At 44.6% G+C, this 17923-nt stretch overlaps 1 protein-coding gene across 1 annotated transcript in view; it reads left to right on the top strand.

The window, feature by feature from the left end:
• IRAK2 (interleukin 1 receptor associated kinase 2) overlaps positions 1 to 17923 on the top strand; it is a 78847-nt gene that overhangs the window by 40237 nt on the left and 20687 nt on the right. The window contains 5 exon segments of the mRNA XM_036332154.1: positions 4799 to 4945; positions 12485 to 12576; positions 14810 to 15004; positions 15090 to 15154; positions 16864 to 16978. Of these exon segments, the coding sequence (XP_036188047.1) occupies positions 4799 to 4945; positions 12485 to 12576; positions 14810 to 15004; positions 15090 to 15154; positions 16864 to 16978 (614 nt within the window).

The following is a 17923-nucleotide window of genomic DNA, read 5'->3' on the forward strand; positions in this document are numbered from 1 at the left end:
CAGGCGGGTCTCCTCACCTCCCCGCGTCCCAGTTTCCTTCCTTGCTAAATATCAGTGCACATTAGACACTTGGTAGCAAATGTCAGAAGTGAGTTGGATCTGAATTTAGTGACCACCTGCTTACTAATCTGGGCCCGATGGATTTTCCAGGGCACACGGTTTTTGGTAACTCTAGTTCAGAAGACTCAGTTCAGTCATTAATTTAGTTAGCGTGCGTATTGATTTTGTTTCTTAAGAAACATATGTTTTGCCCGGCCAGTGTGGCGCAGTGGTTGAGCGTTGACCTGTGAACCGGAGGTCATGGTTTGATTCCCAGTCAGGGCACATGCCCGGGTTGCAGGCCCGATCCCCAGTGGGGAATGTGCGGGAGGTGGCCGATCAATGGTTCTCTCTCATCATTGATGTTTCTATCTCTCTCTCCCTCCCTCTCTGAAATCAATAAAACTATTTTTAAAAAAGAAACATACTTTCCTATGCAACAAATCCATGATCACTGTTGAAAAATTCTATAATGTGAAGAAACTGAAAAATGAAAACCTCCCCAAACCCAGAGTATAAATTTATTGATAATTACACCACCTAGAAATAACCACTGTTAACATTTTGTGTATGTTCTTAGGCTCTTTTTCTCTCCATACATAGATGTCTTCTCTATTTTTACACATATTTTACCAAAACACTGGTAACATATGTATCCTTTTTTGTTCACTCAATATATTAACGCCTTTCCACGTCAATGGACATACATATAACATCTTTTTATTTACTGCTAAAGTGTGAAAAACACAAAAGTTAAAAAATTAAGTGAGGGAGCCCGGCCGCCACGCACACCGGTTGTCCGTCGTGGCAGCGGCAGTGGTTGGGCTGCAGTAGGGCGGCTGCCTCCTGAGCAATGAGGAAGCTGCTCCAGGGAAGGACAGGAAGGGCCAGGTCCTAAGGCCTCTGCCTCCCAGAATCCACGCGGGTCCGGCATGCGGGTGGTGACGGAAGATGGAGCCACCTAAGGAGATTCAGCCACTCTCTGACTTCCAACAAAGACCATCACCGTCATTTCTTGAGCACCTACTCTGTGCTGGGCATCATTCTGGACATTGGGGTGGATTCAAAAGAGATAAAAGGCACAGTCCTATCCCTCAAGCAGCTTGTAATTTAATTTAGGAGCCGAAACCCACTCAAATGATGTGGCGTAAGAACGGTAAGAAGCATTATTTCACTAGAATAGGTACTAGGAAAAAGTTCATGCGTTTGTCATTGTCAAACCCATTGATGTCTTTACTCATGAAATAACCAGATACGCAGATGAAAACAAAACCATTAACATTCACTTAAAAGAAGATACTCAGAGCCCTGGCTGGTGTGGCTCAGTTGGTTGGAGCCTTGTCCCATTTACCAAAAGGTCTCGGGTTCGATTCCCAGTCAAGGCACATACCCAGGTTTAAGGTTTGATCCCTGGTTGGGGCTCATGCTGGAGGCAGCCAATGTTTCTGTCTCACATTGATGTTTCTCTCTCTCTCTCTCTTTCTCCCCCCCCACCCCCCCGCCTTCCTCTCTAAAATCAATAAAAATATATCCTTGGGGGAGGATTAAACAAAAAAACATGATATCCAGAGTTGTCGGTAACCAGCAGACAGGCTGGTTGTTCAAGCTGGATGGAGTTCTCCATAATGCCTCCCAGACTTGGTTTATGAGAAGCCTCAAAGGATGTAGTTTCTCATGCCCTCGATGGCTATATTGGTAATTGAGTTAATGAACTGTTTTACTTAAGAACCTGTAGAACCCCTCTAGAGGAAGAAGTGCACGTATTATATGGTGAATAAAATAGAAGCTCATTTACTAAAAATAAAATAAAATAAGAAATAAAAATAAAAATTAATGAGTAGTAAAATACATAGAGACAGAAAGTAGGATGTTGGTTGCCAGGGGCTGTGGGAGGGGGAATGGGGAGTTAGTGTTTGATGGGGATAGAATTTCTGGAGATGGATGGTGGTGGTAGTTGCACAACAATGTGAATATACTTAATGCCACTGAACTAAACACTTAAAAATGGTTATGATGGTAAATTTATGTTATGTGTATTTTACTATAATTAAAAAATAAATATACTAAAACTAAAAAAAAGTGTAAACAATTTAGATGAAAATGAAGACTCCCACCCTACTCTTTATACTCACTATGTGGGCTGTAGAAGAGCTAACCAATGTCTTAATGAGGTTCCTGTGTTTTGAGCTAAGCCATTGATACACAGTGTTTTCTCTTAGTTCTGGTGAAAGTCGTCCAGAGTAAACACAACTGGGAAGTGATGAAAACTGGTTGGTTTCCATTCCAGGGCCTGAACTCTAAACAGCTAAGCTCTGCTACTTCTTTTATAAGTTGGTTTTATTTAAAAGAATACTATATCAGTGACAGTCAAAGAAAAAGTCACTTTTTATCCCCCATTCAGCCTTCTTGTTACTTCTGTGCATTCCTTTCTTCAGTTCCCGCCCTGTTTTCCTGCTTTTTAAGCAGGTGGGGTCCAGGGGAGTGCCATCTGCAGGTGATGGTAATGACCTTGGTATTTGAGTAGTTCTGTCCTAACCAATAGTTCTGTCCTAACCAGCCCTAGGTTTGAATCTTATCAGCTGTTCGATTCAGGGGAAAATAATTTTGCCTCTGAGAGCCTCCATGTGCTCAGAAAAAACAAATGCAGATAATTGTTGACCAGCAGAGATTGTCATGAAAGTCAAATAAACCTGCTTGGTGCCATACAAGTGTAGTGCCATGCATTTAGTCATCATTAATATTGTTCTAGTCCCAAAGCTTGTGTTTGAGGTGCTTTGGCTCCATGGTAACAATCAGTTTTGTTTAGAGAGAGACAGTTTACCTGTTGGAATGACTGGATGCTATTGGGGACTCAAAGGCTGGAGGGGGATTCTCTCTGCTCCACCTGATGATGCAGGTGTGAGAGTTAACAAGGCAGAAGCCTTCCCTGGGACTTTGGTGCCCCCATTTTTGTGGTTTCCAAATATGGGTCTACTGCAAACCACCAGAGAGTGAGGGGCCATGCATGCAGGGCTGCAGAATTTGGATTTGATCTGGGAGGCAATGGGGAGATATCAGGAGTCAGGTGAAGAGTATATTCTTTATCCGGATGATGGGGTCATGAAAGCTTTCAGCAGAGGAGTGATGAGGCCAGATCTGTATTTTAGTGAGATGCAGCCTGGGAGGGATCTGAAGGCCTCTGAGCTGGAGGCAGTGGCTGCGGGGAGAGATGACACCAGGGCAGCAATGGAGGAAGCTGCCTGACATAGAGAAGCTGGGTGGAAGCCAGTGTAGACACCCTGACAGTACCTTGGGGTTTCCCAAATCGATGCAAAGGGGAAGTGATTATAGGAGGCAGGTGACCTCCACCCAGGCTCTTTTGGCCAGCCCTGTCTGCCCAGCTGTGTGATCTTGGGGAAGTCACTTAACCTGCCCAGGCCTCAGTTTCCTCATCTCTAACTGGGATAAAATGGAAAATCCTTATGAGGATTTGATGTATGCAAAGCTGGGCCTGGGTGTCACAGTGTTGGTACTCAGTTGACGTAGCTGCTATTTTCAGAGTCCCTGTCTATAGAACAGGGAAGGATGCGTAAGTTTCCACTGGTTGTGGAAGGGGAAGCTAGAACTTTTATATTCAGGGGATCAACTAGGGACTTAGCAGGATGGATAACTTTAACTACCCCACGTGTTCAGGGAAATGCATAATTTATAGAACCCTTTCATTTTTCTTTCAAATATGTTTTTATTGATTTCAGAGAGAGGAAGGTTAGAAAGAGAAGGAAACATCAATGATGAGACAGAATCATTGATCGGCTGCCTCCTACACACCTCCTACTGGGGATGGAGCCCGAAACCTGGGCATGTGCCCTGATCGGGAATGGAACCGTTACCTCATGGTTCATAGGTCGATGTTCAACCACTGAGCCACACCAGCTGGGCTATAGAGCCCTTTCATGCCCGTGTTCTCATATTTCCCTCCCAACAGTCTGTGAGGTAGGCAAGCAGATATTAACACGATCTTCCTTTTATAGGTGAGGAAACAGGCCCTTGGAAGGAAAGTGACATTTTGCTCGGCCGGTGTTGCTTAGTGGTTGAGCATCTACCCATGCACTAAGAGGTTGCTGGTTCGATTCCCAGTCAGGGCAAATGTCCCAGTTTCAGGCTTGATCCCCAGTAGGGGGAGTGCAGGAGGCAGCTGATCAATGCTTCTATCACTCCCTTCTCCCTCTCCCTTCCTCTCTCTCTAAAAATCAATAAAAACATATTTTTTAAAAAAAATGACTTATCTAAGGTCACACAACTAGTAGGATTACATTTTTTTAACATCCTCACCTGAGGATATGTTTATTTATTTTAGAGAAAGGAAGGGTGTGAGAGAGAGAGAGAAACACTGATGTGGGAAACATCGATGAGTTGCCTCTGGAATGCATCCTGACTGGGGATCAAACACGAAACCTTGGTATGTGCCCTGACCTGGAATCGAGCCTGAAACCTTTTGGTGTATAGGATGACACCCCAACCAACTGAGCCACCTGGCCAGGGCACAGCTAGTAGGATTAGAAACCAGGTGTTCTGACTCAGAATGTCAGAGCTGGAGCGATCACAGGAGATTGTCCTGACCAACCGCTATATTTTACAGACAGAGCGTCCGAGGCTCCGAGGGAGAGAACTTGCTGGGGCACACTGTGCTTTCGAGGCAGAACCTGGACTAGACCAGCCTCCGATGGCTGTCCCACTTCACTGAATGATAACACCTTTCTTCCCTTCCCCCTTGTTTCAGGGAAACCAGTTCCTGAAATCAGGCCTTCTGTCCCAGACTTCCCGGGTGCTGAGAAGCCAGGAAGGCCCTGGGCAGCTTCTGTAAGAAACACGGAGGATGAACAGAAAAAGGGGCAGCCTGTGAGGCCAGCTGCCCTTCCCGACCCAGGTATTTTTAATTAAATTAAATTTTTTTAATTTAAAGAATACTTAAGGAAATGATTTATCTATAAGGATATTCAGCTCAGTATATAATGGCAAAAAATTAGAAACAACAGTGGGAATGGTAAAATTAATGGTAGGTCATTGCAATATGTTAGCCTAACATAATACTGTTAACATTATTAACATAACAATGCTGTTAACAATGATTCGGATATGTATGCATACATGGAAACATGCTTACAATATATTAAATTTAAAAAAGTCAGATAATAAAAGAATATACCGTTTTTTACCATTTTTATGGAAAGAAAGAACTCAGTGAATAAGGGCTGTGTGCCAGACACTGTTCTAAGCACTTCAATGATGTTAACTTATTTAATCCTTCTTAGCTGTGAGCTTGGTGATTATCTCCATTTCACCGATGAGAAACTGTGAGTGCAGAGCATTAAACAGCCCGCCACGATCATATGCGTGGGGCCCAAGTATCTTACCTGTGGTCCCCCCCCCCAGCACGGACTGGCCCTGCATGCCGGCTCCAGGATTCGGAGCCTAGTGACCTCTCTGTCTGTGTCCCACAGGCCCGGGGCCTGGCCTTCACAGCCCTGTGGTGGGTGCTACATGCCCCGCCACCGGGTCCTCTTTGCCAGTCACAGATCTTTTGCTTTGTTCTATGGCACCTGAAGCACCGAGAGGAAAGTGATTTGCTCACGGTCACATGAGTAGGAAGTAGCATCTGAGCAGTGTCATTTGAACACTTGTGTCCCTAACCTCTGCACACACTGCTATCCCGAAGCCTTTCAAACCACTTCAGATTTGTCTCCATTCTGAGTTATTTCCTGTAGCTAAAGAAAAAAAAAAGCCCAGGAAAGGGCTCAGGGACAGTTTACCCCATGATGGCAGGACTCCGCTATAACTTCCCTGAGGGGAATTGCTACTCATGCCCACATCTCCACTGTCACCATCTCTCCCCTGGAGTCCAGCCCTCCTTCCTTTCTCCTGCAGCCTCCTGAATGTGAGCCAAAGATCCCAAACCCATGAAACCTCAGTTCACTAATGCGGATCCTGAAGCCAAGGTCAGCATGGACTGAGAGGAGCATGCATAGGCTTTTGCATTAGACCCGCATTTGAATTCCAACTTTGCCACTTTCTAACAGAATTATTTAGCCTCTCTGTGCCTCAGTTTTATCATCTATAACATGGGCATAATAATAATACCTACATCATCATGTTGTGGTAAGGAATCGTACACCACAGGTTTGCCCCATGTAAGTGCTCATTAAATGTTAGCTGATGTCATCCTGGCTGATGTGGCTCTGTTGGGCTTATCCAGTGCACAGTCAGTTACCGGTTTGATTCCTGGTTAGGGCACAGGTCTGGGTTGTGGGGTCCATCCCCGGTAGGGGGCATGTAGGAGGCAGCTGATCACATTTATGTTTCTCTCTCTCCATTCTCTCAAAAATCAATTAAAGTTTTTAAAAAATTATTTTATTATTTTTTATTTTTTTAGTCTTCACCTGAGGATATTTTTCTATTGATTTTTAGAGAGTGGAAGAGAGAGGGAAAGACAGAGAGAAATATTGATGTTAGAGAAACACATTGATTGGTTGCCCCCTACAGGAGCCCCAGACAGGGCCTGGGCCAGGGAGGAGCCTGCAACTGAGGTATGTGCCCTGGACCGGAATCGAACCCGAGACCTTTCAGTCCGCAGGCCAACATTCTTTCCACTAAGTCAAACTGGCTAGGGCTAAAAAAAATTTTTTTAAAATGTTTCATCAATGTTAGGAACATCCCAGACACCCCAGATAGTTCAAGTCTGGAAAATTAATTCTAGGCCAAGGAGTCTGAGTTATTTCCTGTAGCTAAAGGGAAAAAAAAAAAAAGAGTGCAGCACTTTGATCAGCATTTAAAGATAAGGGGAAATCGTCATAAAGCGAATGTGATACTGGTTGATGGTCAACGGGAAACATGGTAATAAAATAAGGAAATTCTAGGGGATGACTGGTCAGGATGGAGGAGGTGACAGGTGTAGCCACTTCGGTTGTTCCTTATCTAGGTGACTGCAAAAACAAGCATGACGTGTGTCTGCCAGCTTCTGCACCCTTCAGTTTCTTGAATGGCCCTCAGAAGCACATGTGCCCTGGCTGGTGGAGATGATAAATACAATCTATAGACAGAGACAGGACGTTGATTGTTTATCTTTGCCCAAACTGAAAATAAGAGAGTAATCATCAAATAACCCAAAGCTTGTCCTCTCTTGGGAAAGCCCCAAACTTCCTTTGGGCCCCTAAGTTTAGGCTGATTATCTTGTAGGAATGGAGAATGCGGAGGCAGCGAAGGCTGGGGTGGGTATGGTAAGTGGGAACAAAGACTGCCTACTGCAGGAGACACCAGCCTGGAGGTTCTAGGTCAGTGGTTCTCAACCTTCCTAATGCCGCGACCCTTTAATACAGTTCCTCATGTTGTGGTGACCCCCAATTTCATTGTTACAAATTGAACATAATTAAAGCATAGTGATTAGTCACAAAAACAACATGTAATTATATATGTGTTTTCCGATAGTCTTAGGTGACCCCTGTGAAAGGGTCGTTCGACCCCCAAAGGGGTCTCGACCCTAGAACCACTGTTCTAGGTACTGCCTGGTGAGTCACACTGACAGCCAGGGAGGTGAGGGCCCCTGTTGCTCCCACCCCTCACCGTGGTAACTGGGGAAGGATGCATAACCTGCCAGAGCTTCTGGCTGAATGAGTGCTGGGGTCAGGATTCAGCTCAGGTGAGTTGCCCAGAGCCCACTTTTGTTTTTTTTAATTAAAAAAATTTTGATATTTTAGAGAGGGGATCCCCATGCCTCAACCAGAGGATCCAACCTGACACCTTTTGGTGTGCAGGAAGACACTCTAACCACCTGAGCCACACCGCCCAGGGCTAGAGCCCACCTCTTTTTTTTTTTTTTTTTTTTTTTTTTTTTTATTGCTTAAAGTATTACAAAGGGTATTACATATGTGTCCATTTTATCCCCCCGCCCTAGACAGTCCCCTAGCCTCCCCTATCCCCCAATGTCTTATGTCCACTGGTTATGCTTCTATGCATGCATACAAGTCCTTTAGTTGATCTCTTACCCCCCTACCTCCTGCCCCGCAACCCTCCCCGGCCTTCCTGCTGCAGTTTGACAATCTGTTTGAGGCAGCTCTGCCTCTGTATCTATTATTGTTCAAAAGTTTATAATGGTCTCTATTATCCATGAATGAGTGAGATCATGTGGTATTTTTCCTTCATTGACTGGCTTATTTCACTTAGCATAATGCTCTCCAGTTCCATCCATGACGTTGCAAATGGTAAGAGTTCCTTCCTTTTTAGAGCAGCATAGTATTCCATCGTGTAGATGTACCACAATTTTCTAATCCATTCATCTACTGATGGGCACTTAGGCTGTTTCCAGATCTTAGCTATGGTGAATTGTGCTGCTATGAACATAGGGGTGCATATATCCTTTCTGATTGGTGTTTCTGGTTTCTTGGGATATATTCCTAGAAGTGGGATCACAGGGTCAAATGGGAGTTCCATTTTCAGTTTTTTAAGGAAACTCCATACTGTCTTCCATAGTGGCTGCACCAGTCTGCATTCCCACCAGCAGTGCACAAGTGTTCCTTTTTCTCCACATCCTCTCCAGCACTTGTCGTTTGTTGATTTGTTGATGATAGCCAGTCTGACAGGTGTGAGATGGTACCTCATTGTTGTTTTGATTTGCATCTCTCGGATGATTAGTGACTTTGAGCATGTTTTCATATGTCTCTTGGCTTTCTGAATGTCCTCTTTTGAAAGGTGTCTATTTAGGTCCTTTGCCCATTTTTTGATTGGATTGTTTATCTTCCTTTTGTTAAGTTGTATGAGTTCCCTATAAATTTTGGAGATTAGGCCCTTATCGGATATGACATTGGCAAATATGTTTTCCCACACAGTGGGTTTTCTCGTTGTTTTGTTGATGGTTTCTTTTGCTGTGCAGAAGCTTTTTATTTTGATGTAGTCCCATTTGTTCATTTTCTCTTTAGTTTCAAGTGCCCTAGGAGCTGTATCAGTGAAGAAATTGCTTCGGCATATGTCTGAGATTTTGTTGCCTTTGGATTCTTCTAGAATTTTTATAGTTTCCTGTCGTACATTTAAGTCCTTTATCCATTTTGAGTTTATTTTTGTGTATGGTGTAAGTTGGTGGTCTAGTTTCATTTTCTTGCATATATCTGTCCAATTTTCCCAGCACCATTTATTGAAGAGACTATCTTGGCTCCATTGTATGTTCTTGCCTCCTTTGTCAAATATTAATTGAGCATATTGGTTCGGGCCGATTTCTGGAGCCCACCTCTTAACCCCTGTATATACCAACCCCCTTGCAAGTAGGAGAGGAGGAAGTGGGAGATGTGTGGAAGAGGAAAATATTTGAGTAGGTGAGCCACAGACACATTCTTACCACCTGGTTAAACAAATTCTCAAAGCCAGAATCCAGATAAAAGGGCTCTGAGTAGCTGAAATAACTCAAAAAGACTTTGCTGTGGGAGAGGCCACTGGGCTGTCAATAAGAATTTATTTACTCTTATTCCACACAGTTTTACCAGCCGTGGTGCTCCATACATACATAGCAGACAGAGACTGGTCTTTGTGCTTTAAAACTGTCGTATCTTTTAATCTGGACAAGAACTCCATAGGAATGGTCTGTTATTGCTCTTTTTACATTTGAGGAAACTGAAGAAGTGAAGCGCAAATCACCAAGTTCAACTCGTTAGTCATGTTGGAGGCAGGACTTGAGCCCAGTTCTGTCTGATAAACAGAAAGGAGACAGGGAGGCTGCAGAGGCAGACCCTTGCCAGCCACAGGGCAGCGGACAGAAGACCCCAAATGCCAGCACTGCTGTGTGTTCTATACTCAGGCCCACAATGGTGCCACGTGGCAGAACGGGATTTGCTGCATTCGGTTTGGGAAAGCAGACATTCTAGAAAGATTTTCATAGGAAATGTTTGTTGTTGTTGTGTTTTTGGTTGTGTTTTTTTTTTGTCAACATTTTGGCACATTAAAGGTTAACTCTTAGTGTTTTTGAAATGACATTTATGTAGCCCAGTGTCTTCCCTGACCCAGTCCTTCCATGAGCATTTACAAAGCAAGGGCTAGTCCTTATCTGGCGTGTCAGCCCTGTAGTAGTGGCCCAAATCCCATTCCTGTTTATTTACAAAACCAGAGGGAGACATAGATACTCAGCCTCTCCTCATAGGTCACAAGAGTGGACCTCAGTGACCCCCCCAACCCAAGAGACCTGGTGCAGCCCCCAGACTGAACCCCAGGCATCAAGTCAAACCAGAAAATTCTGGCTGTGTGAGGTCAGTGCTGACCTTGGAGTCACAGGGCAAAGGAAAGGACAAGGGACTATGGGTGTAGCTCTGCTCAGAGGCCAGCGCTGAGTCAGGGAGAGGGGAAAGAAGCAGGAGGGAGATCGAGTTGGGCTGGAGCAGCAATTCCCAGAATGTGGAGCCTGTACCCAGTGGTACATGAGAACATGGATGCTGGAAAATATATATATATACACACATGCACAAAGAACTAGGGATTTCAAGGCTAAATGCATAGTCCAGTATGTGAATAAAAGTGGATTGGAAGAAAAACATCAAGTAACTCAGTGAGGTAGCACGGAGGCAGGGCCAACATCTAGGAGAGGGATGAATGTGACAGGCCAAGGGTACTGGGCAGAGGCCAAGACGAGGCAGGGCAAGAGCGGAGACTTCATCACAGGGGCAGCAGTGGGAGGGAGCCTTTCTGCAAGGCAGGAGCCCTGCACTGCTGGCCAGTGGGCACCTGTATTCCAGGCCACCTGAGGAGCAGAAGCCAAGATGAACACAAGGGTTTTCATAGGACAAATGCCTGGGAGAAGATGTGGAAGGTGCTGGGCAAGGCTGGGGTGGGAAGGTTGGGAGGGAGTGTCCTGCTTGAAGTCTAAGGCAGGCTCAGGGGTGTCCTTGGGGAGACCAGAGTCCCCAGCCATCAGAGTCTTGGGTCTCCTCTTAGTCTCCCCTCTTCACTCCTTCACTGCGGGGAGAGGGGAACCAGTGGGAAGCTTGGCCTGGGTGCAGATGGGGGATGGATGTGGGTGAGCAGCAGCGCAAGTGCTCTCATCAGTTGTGCTGCCAGCAGCTGGTCTGCAGCACATAGCTGGTATTTTTTTGTTTTCAACCTGGATTAATTAATCTGTGTATTTGCCAAAGGTTTACTTCCAGTGTCTGAGCTATAGCTCTTACCCCGAAGCTTAGTTTACGGTTATAGTGCACTGATGGACTGGTGTGTGTGTGTGTGTGTGTGTGTGTGTGTGTGTGTGTGTATTTGTAGTGTCCCATTTTGGGGTTCTCTGATGCATTGTGAGTGTGCAAATATGGTATCTTCTCAAGTGTCGTTCTTTCAAATATAGCCAATACTGGAAAATATGGAAAACAAAAACAAAAAAAGCCCTAACAACTCTGGAAGCCGGAGCAGACCCAGGGGAGAGGCTTAGGTTGGCCTCCGGTTGGACTCTGTGGGGATGAAAGAGCCTCAGGCTTTGTATCAGATAAGTTGTATCAGCTGCCCAGGTTAATAGTTTAGCAAGGCTCATTGTCGTTTCACCTGTTTCTATTTTCAGTCTTCTGCATTATTTTATGGCCAAAAGTCCAGATTAATCATTCCTTTCCTGATATCGTCAACCAGAAATACGGGAAGCAGGTGAATTTGACCTGCCCCCCTGGGGTCAAGGCCAGGTTGCCTTGGAAGGGCGGCCCCCAGTTACTCAGAGGCCTCATTTCCAGCATCTGTAAGGAGTCGATGATAATGGTACCTATCTCCTAGGATTGTTGTGAGCGTTAAATGAGTTAAAACAGTGAGGCATTTAGAGCTGTCGCTGATGTCACTGTTTGCTGACTAAGTGCCTGGAATGTTTACCGCACGCCTGGACTTTCCCTCCACACGGTCCAGTGCCACTGCCTCGGTGCCCCCCCACCTCGTACCCACTTTTCAGAAACGTTTCCCCATCTCTCAAGCCCAGGTCAAATGCTCCTTCCCCTGTGAAACCCTCCTTGATCCCCCAGCCTGCGACGGCCAGCCTCTCCTGCTCTGACTCAGAGGCTTGTCATGGCCATTCCTGCCATGGTGGAGGTTTCTGGAAGGCAGGCTTCTAGCTAATTGCCCTGTGTTCTCGGATCCTTGTGAGGGAGGTGTGACAGTGCAGGGATTAGATGTCACACAGGTGATACTCTATTTGAAGGCTGGCTCTACCACTTACTGTATGGCCCTGAGCAAGTGGCCACCTCCAGTGCCTCTGTTTCTCCACCTGCCAAATGGGGACCAATCCATAGGGTTGTCCTAAGGATTCATTTAGGTACGCAAGAGGATGGTATAGTCTGGTGCCTGGGGGTGTCAGGAAATAGTAGCTGTCCTTATTGACAACAATCAGAGCCTGGTTTGGCCTGGGGGCTGACAGGGGCCCCTTCCTCTTTCCTCAGGGGGGGCCACTTTCTGACCCACAGTCCCTTCTTTCCAGGGCCTGCTCCAGCCAGAGCCAGCCTCCTGCCTCCTCCTGAAGATGCCCCTCCCTCCTTAAACACTGACCTTCCTGCTTCATCTGATTCAAAGGTAAATCCCCATCTGAAAGCCATATCCCCGTTTGTGGCACTCTTTCTCAGGATAGCCGTGCATTTATTCCCTGAGACCAGTTTGGGGGTTAGAGTGGGGTGAGGGGCGGGGGAAAGGAGACCAATTGAATTACTCTGAGCTTTTAAGGTGTAAGTACTGACAGTCAATACAACTGGGATGGGGTTGGGGGCGAGGGGGTTCATGCACTAGTGAATAAGCATTTTTAATGAGCTTTTCCATTATTTGTGTATAAATGAGACCTGATAATTGGCAGGTCTCATTTATACATAAATATATTGGTTGTAGAAGTATTTGTTTACAAACTGCCTCCCGTCCAGTTTTATTTTTTTTCAACCCAAAATATGTTTGTATTATTCTGAATTTTCAATGACTTGGGTCCAGGCCACATATGAGTTTCATGGGTCTTAGGCACTTGTGCCTTCATGGGCCCTTTCTTTCATTAAAAATATTTTTTTTTTAAAAATATTTTATTGATTTTTCACAGAGAGGAAGGGAGAGAGAGAGTTAGAAACATCAATCAGCTGCCTCCTGCACATCTCCCACTGGGGATGTGCCTGCAACCCAGGTACATGCCCTTGACCGGAATCGAACCTGGGACCTTTCAGTCCGCAGACCGACGCTCCATCCACTGAGCCAAACCGGTTTCGGCTAAAAATAATTTATATTTTATAATTACATTGATATAAAAGTGAGTATAATTCAAGCTAGATTAAAAACGAAAACATTTTCTCTGACTTTAAAAGCTTGTTTTTGTTCTTCTGATTTTACAAGAAATTAAAACATATTCATTGGCCCCTATAAGTGTGTGGACAGGGTGCCTGGTGAAGCAGCTAGCACTGCAGGGCTGATTCATGAAGCTGTGCCAAAACGCAGACTCACTTAAACAGGGTTTTAGTTTTCTTTGAAAATTAATCATGCCCAAAGATGATAACTTGGGAGAATGATCATAGTGTAATGTTAAGTGAAAACACCAAATATCAAAATAATGTGTGCACCATGATTCTAGTTTGTGAAATAAATTCCTATATATCTAGTCTGCAAGAAACTCACTACACTTGAATAGCAGTTAAGTGGATAATAAGATCCCCACCACCACCACTAATTTTCTAAAGCTGTTTAAAAGAGCATAAAAAGTGTAAAAATATAAGTTTATGCACACCTATTTTTTTAAAAAATATATTTTATTGATTTTTAAAATATTTTATTTTATTTTTTAAATATATTTTATTGGTTTTTTACAGAGAGGGATAGAGAGTTAGAAACATTGATGAGAAACATCGACCAGCTGTCTCCTGCACACCCCCTACTGGGGATGTGCCCGCAACCAAGGTACATGCCCTTGACCGGAATTGAACCCGGGACCCTTCAGTCCGCAGGCCGACGCTCTATCCTGAGCGTCGATCTGAGCCAAACCGATCAGGGCTGCACACCTATTTTTAAGAAGGGAAATGGTTGAAGCAGAGCTGCTTTTCATAGGCTTACCCACACAAGCAGTGTCGAAGCTCTGACGACAGAAGCGTCTTTGGTTAAGTGAACCTATATCCTGCTTCCCAGCACATGTGCCAAGTATAGGACCAGGGAACCAGCTTGGCCATTGACCAGCTGTGTGATCTCACCTCAGCTCTTTGACCCCCTTGGTGCTACCTTTGTAAACTGAAAAACAAAAAAAAGCAGCCATCAACCATTTGCTAGCAATATTCACATTTTAGTTAATCTTCAACATTTCTCTCCAGGGTACAACGACTGTTATGTTCACTTTTGCTGATGCAGTTAAAGCTCACAGAGGTTAAGGAACTTGTCCAAGGTCACAGAGCAAAGTAGTGTCCGAGCTTGGATTTGAGCTGGCCCTATTCATGTCTTTTTTTTTTTAAATCCTCACCTGAGGATATGTTTTTATTGATTTTGAGAGAGATAGAGAAACATCGTTGTGAGAGAGAAACATTGATCAGTTGCCTTCCCTATGCTTCCCGATGGGATCGAATCCACAACCTAGGTATGTGCCCTGACCAGGAATCGAACCCCCAACCTTTTGGTGTAGAGGAAGACACTTGAACTGAGCTGCAGGACTCATGTCCCTTTTTTTATCATTTCTCCTCACTGGATAAGATGATCCTCTTTATCTCTGGTGTTCTAAGATCCCTGAGATGGTAGGGAAAATAATATTTTCCATGTTAATTTCATGTTAATCTCTTTCTCTTCTCTAAATCCCCAGGATGTCAGCACCTCCATTCCTAAGCAAGAAACCCTTCTGAGCCTGGCTGTAGACAGCCTTTTTTGGAATGAGGTGGATGTGGTTCAGGCAACCGATAATTTCAACCAAACCCACAAAATCAGTGAGGGGACCTTTGCTGACATCTATAGAGGACAAAGGCAGGGCATACCATTCGTCTTTAAGAAGCTCAGAGAGGTAAGCACTTGGTTTGTAGTGTGTGTGTTGGGGGAAGCTGCCTGCGTGAGGCAGGATTTTAATGTTTCGGAGTCTTTTCCCACAGATGGCCTGCTCAGGTCCAGGATCAATTGAAAATTTCTTCCAAGCAGAGATACGAATTTGTCATAGGTAAGCCTCCCCTATAGGGAATTATTAAACTTTGTTTAATAATGACGACAGCTAACCCTTATCTAGTGCTTCCTATGTGGCAGGCATGCTTTAAGCACTCTGTGTGTACAAACTCATTTTATCCTCACAAGAACCCTGTGATGTAGCTACTATTAGCACAGTATTTTACGTACAGGCAAATTGAGGCACAAAGAGGTCAAGTGTCTTGTCCAAGATCACACAGCAAGTAGGTGACAGAGCCAGAATTTGAACCTAGGTTGCTCTGGCACCATAGTCCATGCTTTTTCTGTTTAACAGCTATAAGTATAGATTAGAATTATAAAAAAAACCTTGGCTCACTTGGCCCAACTCCTTTCATCCAGGGGGAGAGAAAGCCATTTTTATCTCTCTTTAAAAAAAATATGTGTGTTTGGTTTTTTTTATTGATTTCAGAGAGGAAGGTAGAGGGATAGAGGGATAGAAGCATCAATGATGAGAGAGAATCATCAATCACTGCCTCTTGCACCCCGCCTACTGGGGATCCAGCCCGTAACCCCAACCAGGAATTGAGCTGTGACTTCCTGGTTCATAGGTTGACGCTCAACCACTGAATCACACTGGCCGGACCTATCATTTTTTTGAGATGGGCAGGGACTTACTGATTCCAATTCTAAGAGTGAATCCATCTTAAAATCCTTAGATCTAGAGCAGGATCTGGCAAATGATGACCCATAAGCTAAATCTGGCCCTGCCTGTGCTGTGTGGCCTGAGAGCTAAGAATGGTTTGAAAAAAATAAAAAGACTATTTCATGACATAAGTATAAAAAATTCAAATTTCAGTGTCCATAATAATTAGATGGGGGCGGTAAGAGGGTTTCTAGGAAATTAGATGGATGGTGGTGCCCTTTGCTATGGTAATAACTATGGGTGGGGAAGCGGGTTTGGGACTTGACGAGTTTAGATTGTTCACCTAGAGTATGGAGATATAGAGGCAGGATATACATAGAGCAGCGGTTCTCAACCTGTGGGTCGCGACCCCTTTGGCAGTCGAACGACTCTTTCACAGGGGTCGCCTAAGACCATCCTGCATATCAGGTATTTACATTACGATTCATAACAGTAGCAACATTGCAGTTATGAAGTAGCAACGAAAATAATTTTATGGTTGGATCACAACATGAGGAACTGTATTTAAAGGGCCAGAAGGTTGAGAACCACTGACCTAGAGGAACAACTTATAATACAAGATGCGGAGCCCTGCCTGGGAGACTCAGGTTTCAGAAGGAGGTGAAAGAGGAGGGTCTTAGGGAAAACGGTCAAGAAAGAGTGGTTAAGAGGGTAGGAGGAGACAGAAGGAATGGGTGACTTAGACTCAGCGGAAGAGGATTTTGGGGAAGAACTCCAGTCCTGGGAGTCAAGCAGACTTGCAATCTTATCCTGGCTTCACTGCTTGCTAGCTATAACCTTGGCAAGTTCCTTAGTCTCTAAGCCTCTGCTTCCAGAAGACAGATTGGTTAAGGTGTCATATGCTGCAGAGCAGGGAGGCAGGATAAGATCAAGCAACTTGGCTTCCAGCTCCTTGAAGGCACACAGTTTTCATCTTTCTGCTCTGGCGCTGGGCCCTCAGGGCAGTGGAGAGGGCATAAGAGGTGTGGGAGGTGAGGAATTGGAGCAGTCTGTGATTACTCTTTCTGTCTAACTCCGCACCTCTGCACTATGCCTGATTTCAGATGCTGCCACCCCAATGTCTTACCTCTGCTGGGGGTCTGCACTGGAAAACAGTTTTACAGCTTGATCTACTCCTACATGGCAAATGGTTCTTTACAAGACAGACTCCGGTGCCAGGTAAGAGGCTGGGTCATGGTCAGAGAACAGAACCAGGCAGTACCCAGTTAGAGAATCAATGGTTAAGGACATATAAGAGTCCTGAGAGAGTGAGGCCCTTCAGGAGAAGTTGGTCCAGGATACATAAAATCTGGCTAAACATCTTCAGGTAAAACCCTATAAAAATTTTATTTGACAACAGGCATTTCATTTAAGTCAAGAGCAAGATAAAGTATCCCATAGCACTAAATTTATTCAACATTGTTCTGGAGGTGATAGCCAATGCAATAGGACAAGAAAAATAATTAAAAGATACAAAGTATGGGAAAGTGGAGGCAAAATTTTATTTCAAAATAAATACTTACTAAAATTTCAATTTTAGCCCTAGCCGGTTTGCTCAATGGTTAGAGTGTTAGCCCACAGACTGAAGGGTCGTGGTTCGATTCTGGTCAAGGGCATGTATCTCAGTTGTAGGCTCAATCCCTGGTTGGGGCGCATGTGGGAAGCAACCAATGTGTCTCTCTCACAGCGATGTTTCTCTCTCTTTGTCTCTTCCTCTCCCTTCCACTCTCTCTAAAAATCAATGGAAAAAATATTCTTGGGTGAGGATTAACAACACAACAACAAAAATTACAGTTTTATCACTTGATCTTAGCCAAAAGGCTGAGAAGTGATGAAATCACAATTTTATTTTATTTATTTAAAATCTATTTTTATTGATTTCAGAGAGGAAGGGAGAGAGATAGAAACATCAAGATGAGAGAATCATTGATTGGCTGCCTCCTGTACACCCCACACTGGGAATTGAGCGTACAATCCAGGCATGTGCCCTGACCAGAAACTGAACCGTGACCTCCCGGTTCATAGGTCGACGCTCAACTGCTGAGCCACGCTGGCTGGGCAAAATTACAATTTTAAAAGCAAACATCCCTCCCATAAAATCCTCAGAGGGAAATAAAATTATTC

The sequence above is a fragment of the Myotis myotis genome, unplaced genomic scaffold, assembly GCF_014108235.1.
Source record: "Myotis myotis isolate mMyoMyo1 unplaced genomic scaffold, mMyoMyo1.p scaffold_m19_p_13, whole genome shotgun sequence".
Taxonomy (NCBI): Eukaryota; Metazoa; Chordata; class Mammalia; order Chiroptera; family Vespertilionidae; genus Myotis; species Myotis myotis.